The sequence below is a fragment of the Penaeus chinensis genome, chromosome 2 (genome assembly GCF_019202785.1).
Source record: "Penaeus chinensis breed Huanghai No. 1 chromosome 2, ASM1920278v2, whole genome shotgun sequence".
NCBI classification, from domain to species: Eukaryota; Metazoa; Arthropoda; class Malacostraca; order Decapoda; family Penaeidae; genus Penaeus; species Penaeus chinensis.
In genome coordinates, this window is record NC_061820.1 from 42,413,044 (window position 1) to 42,418,043 (window position 5,000).

A 5,000-nucleotide genomic window follows, 5' to 3' on the forward strand; every position below is an offset into this window, starting at 1 on the left:
CGGGATCTACTGACGAAGACCTGCAGGACGCGGGTGACCTGAGACTAGAGGAGGTCATGTCTTAGGTCACGACGTGCAGGGGTCAAGGGACGTCGGGGGTCGCGTTTTTATGTTGAGATTTATTTTGATTTTGATTTTTTTTCGTGATGTTAAATGTGTGGGTTAATAAAAGTCTATAGAGTTTTGTGAGGGGAGGAATGTGATAATATGTATTGATTTGACCTGATGTGTGTGTATAGATGGATAATACAAGTGAGAAAATGCCGTTCCGAATGGTCTCTTGCACCGGAAAATATTATACACATTCAGATGTTAACAGAATGAATCAGAATGGACACCTGAAGCAAGAAATGTGATACGCCTTGACGATTTTCCAGCGTGCTATTGTGATAGGTTACTTCTGCATCCGTTAAGCATCTTCTCTGGAAATGTCGTGAATTATTCCCAAGGACACGGACATATATACAGAGCAGAATATTGGTGACTGGACTTGCTGTGGAGAAAACGGCATTTTAATCGAAAATTGGTCTGTGTGAAATGTCACTGATATTAATGATTGTTGCTACAGTACAAACTTAATTTGAAAATTGTTTTACCCTGGGGTGTATGTTACAGGTAGTGCAGGTAAGGTTTCAGAACACTTTTGAATACAGAGCACGGGATTTGTAACACGAATTACATCACAATCGTTTCAAAAATTCTTGAAAATTTTATTGTTAAAGAAATATGTTAGGTGTGTTGGCTATTATCCAGATTATATTTCTATTGTAAATATCATATATAAATAATTATCATTGTTTTTATTAATTTAGGAAAAAAAAATAATGGTGGTAGTGATCTCAAGTATAAGTGATATGAACTATGTAACATACTTGTACCCTAGTTACGTCGTCATAACCACACCAGCATAAAAAAAAGACAAACGGATTACCAAGAAAAATGAGATAGACTTCTCCGAATAATTCTTTCGACTTGCCGTTCTCTAATAACATCCTGGAATAATTAGGGAAATACGCTCCCAAAGGCCTTACGTCTGACACATGTCCTCCGTCGTAAATATCGACTGCACCCTCATCACAATGGCCCAAGGCGGACATTTCCACCTCCGCATCCGGCATTAGCTGAGAAATATCTGCTCGAGGACCCAAATTACCTTCTTCGGAAGAAAATGAAGGGTTCAGGCGAGACTTCGGGGTAGGAAAGAGTCACATTAAAGCCATCATGGAGAGAAAGATAGATAGAGAGAGGGAGAGGGAGAGAACGGCGTCGACAAAATTGGGTCATGCGTTGATGTAGTACAGTAGTTCTTTGATCGTCTTTTGTTTCTTCTACTTTCCTTTCTGTTGGATAGAAGCCCTATTATTATTATCCATCTCTCTCTCTTATATATATAATTACTTGCGTTGCTGTTATTGTCAGTTCATATTGATCTGTTAATCTAAAGACGTTACTTGAAGAGTGAGTAAAAAAAGGAGCTATCAGTTGTGATATTGATAAGCGAAAAAAAACGGGTTATTGCTGTTTACACACTAGACAATTACATGTAAATACCATAATCATTTTCAAAACAAGATTTCTAGTTTGCTGGAAGCCTTATAATTACATACCCAAGCGATTAGAATAATAGTAAATATATTATAGATATCATATTATATATATTTAAACCCATTTAGATATAAGAGCAACATGTTTACACTATGTACACTTTACTTTAGAATGGAGTATATATATTTGTACTCTACGTGTGATCTCCGTAATGGTAAGTAGGTAATGTTCTTTCAGATGTTTGCCTGTTATTCCGAAAATTATATAATTTCTTTATAAACGTGATCTCCTGTATGATTTACCAAAATCGTGTGCATCGGATCTATGTTATGTATATTGGAAGAAGATGCTACATTAACAAGGCGCCATCCAAAAGTTTCCAGAAGTGTGAATAAAGAATGTGGAAAACAAGGGAAAGCATTACATGAAAAACAGGTGACCGAATTTGTCTCCTTGAGCGTCTGTTCAGCACCTACAACTAGTCCTCCTGAATGCCTCAGATATGTCAGGTCTTTATCATTTCAGCTAGGATGCCACTTTTCGGAAATAGGGAAGAAAATGGGTTAAACTTAGTAAATAGGTAAGAAAGGGAACCTGCATAGTTTACTTGACGAGGCTGTGTGTCCTGTCATGGCGAGGCGCAACGTCGAGTCACGTTCTCCGTCTCAAAACATCGCAAGATAACCTGTCATTGACGGTCGGTCCCTGAGTTCATTCCTAAGAAACAAACCTCTCGATGGTGAAGAAAGAAAGGATCGCTGGAGAAAGCAGAGATTAGGACTCGATGTTTTCCCTTTTTTTTAATTAATTCTCTGTTTTCATTTTTGTGAACTTTTTGGGTCGATCATCATGTAAGCAGCGTAACTACATCGTAGACGCCGAAACTCTGCAGTGCTAAAAAATGCAACGAAGCAGTTACTATGGGCCTTTGAAGAAACGTGTAAAATATGTCATATATACGGAAGAAATTAAAATAAATTGACTTATTTAAATGGTTATTCATTATTTCAAGTTGTCATTTTTTTCGACGAATAAGGTTCTTGTTCAAAGGCTTCATCCCGATACAAAGAGCTTATATTTTCATTTTGATCATCGACTTTGCAACTCTTACATTTCTTGCAGAATTTGCAGAAACCATACTCTCATTAATCATCCCTAACTGTAAGCAACACTTGTAAATAATATGCAAATCATCTCTTCAAAACATACATCTTAAACATTGCCACACTGACTCAAGACACATAACAGGATGATGTGACGTCATTTATTTCGTAATAGATATAAGCTTTCTTGTGAATTAGTGACCGCCGTTTTCTCTCTGTATTGTTTGAAAATCGACCCTGGCATCTCGCTAGAATTCCGTGTCAGGGGAGGATACTCTACGTGATGCTGTGATGCTGTGGTATATCGTGGAAAGGTGGAATGTCTCGTATATTTTGATGTGACTAATTTCAGCTATAGCTTTAGGTTTGTAAATAGTAAATATTGCACACACACATACATACACACACGCACGCGTGCACACACACACACACACACACACACACACACACACACACACACACACACACACACACACACACACACACACACACACACACACACACACACACATACATTCACACACACTCACACTCACACATATATATACATATGTTTATATATACATACACGCACATTTATATATAGTGTGTGTTTCATGGCTCTGTATGCTTTAATTTTTATTTGTATGTTATATTAGGACTAATGCATACATTCTTACTATGTCATGAATCACGGATATTTTCCAATTTCTGTTTATTGCTGCAATTAATAATAAAACATATCAGACACTGATAAGGCATCATTATCCTTAAAAAATAGATACCTAATGAACTTAAAACAATATGATTGGAAGATACAATACAATCTATGTATTGTATAATTTTCACATATTTTCTCCTGCATATTTTATTTTATCTGCCAGCCAGTACATCCTTTAGCCAAGCCTGATTATTGCGGGCACAACACCATGATTTTATCCATTGTTGATTTAGTTTAATCCTTTATTTACCACCCTGGCTAACTGCACAAACGTAGGTAGTGAAACGCGAATATCGGATACCGTAGACTTTCGGAGGACTTGGTCCCACACCCATCTAAAAATTGCTTGACGTTACGAGTATGAAATGTATTTAGTTTGTGAATATAATAGTATGGTTTATTAAAAGCAGTATGTTTCATGATTACACTGGTCACGTTAACAATCCAAAGAATACTAACTGGACTAACTGAAGAAAGGCAGTCTGTCGGAGTTTAAAATATATAAACATACTCTGAAATACACGGAAAAGGTATACACAGCTCTTTACCATAATAGATAGTTTAATAACTTATATCACCACTTTATTAAAAATGCATATCATTTTACATTCATGAAATTCCTGAAATAAACAGAGTTAATGAATATTAAAATACAAATAGGAAAGGACGTATAGTGATCTCAGAACGGACCTTCGAATGAATGCATTCCACGTCGCTTGTTGTAACATATTTCAGTGGTATTTCCAACGCACTCACACTATACGTACCATTGATCTATGTCAGCGGTACACGAATTTTATTAGTATTGGATTATCATCTGTCACAATCCGATATCACGCCAATACTACATTTATTTACCATTGTGTAGCGTGAAGGACCCTAGAGAGCATTAAAACAGCCATTGTGGGGAAACTTGCAGTCAAGTATGGCACGCGTTTTGAAAGTGTGTAGTAATTCGTTAAAAAAAATAAAAATACGAAAACCAAATATGAAAAATATGACAATTGTGACTAAAAATGTGATCAAATAGAAGACCGTACAAAAAAATGTCTTAATCCTTTTGGTATTTTGCTTAGTCATGTCTCCTCACACGAAACTTACTTTACCCAAATCCTTCGTGAAAAAAAAAAAAAAATCAAATACTTAAAAATAATGAAGCACGACAAAGAAATGACACCAAAAATAGATATGTGTGTATGAAGTTCCAAAGATATGTAAGAGCTATTGTGCGCGTGAGCAAAGAGTTAAAGAGTGCTAGGAAAGAGTAATCCAAGAGTGAGGGAGAGACAAATTCCATCAAGCGCTAACACCATCGATCTGCGAAACATAATTACTTTGTCATTAAAATACTTTCTGCCTTACGTATGCAACAAAGCTCTCTTTAAGTTGTTCTTCCTTTTTATTTCTGTTTTGCCTTTACCTTTCCTTTGATCTTCAGCGTGATGGTTGTGGTACGAAAGTAAAGTCACGGGTTTGTGCTTACTGGAGGGCGACGTTGATATGATAATGTAGGGGTGTCACCTTGGACTAACTACAGTGAAGCAAATACTTACAGATACACACAGACACATACATACATACATACTTACATACATACATACATACATACATACATACATACATACACACACACACACACACACACACACACA

At 36.4% G+C, this 5,000-nt stretch overlaps 1 protein-coding gene across 2 annotated transcripts in view; it reads left to right on the forward strand.

Moving 5' to 3' along the window:
- Nucleotides 1–3,147, forward strand: part of LOC125032922 — a 34,052-nt gene extending 30,905 nt beyond the window's left edge. For both annotated transcript variants that reach the window (XM_047624321.1, XM_047624328.1), the window contains exon 4: nt 1–3,147. This exon is cut by the window's left edge and continues 145 nt beyond it. In XM_047624321.1, the coding sequence (XP_047480277.1) occupies nt 1–65 (65 nt within the window). In that variant the 3' untranslated portion in view covers nt 66–3,147.
- The last annotated feature ends 1,853 nt before the right edge of the window (nt 3,148–5,000 follow it).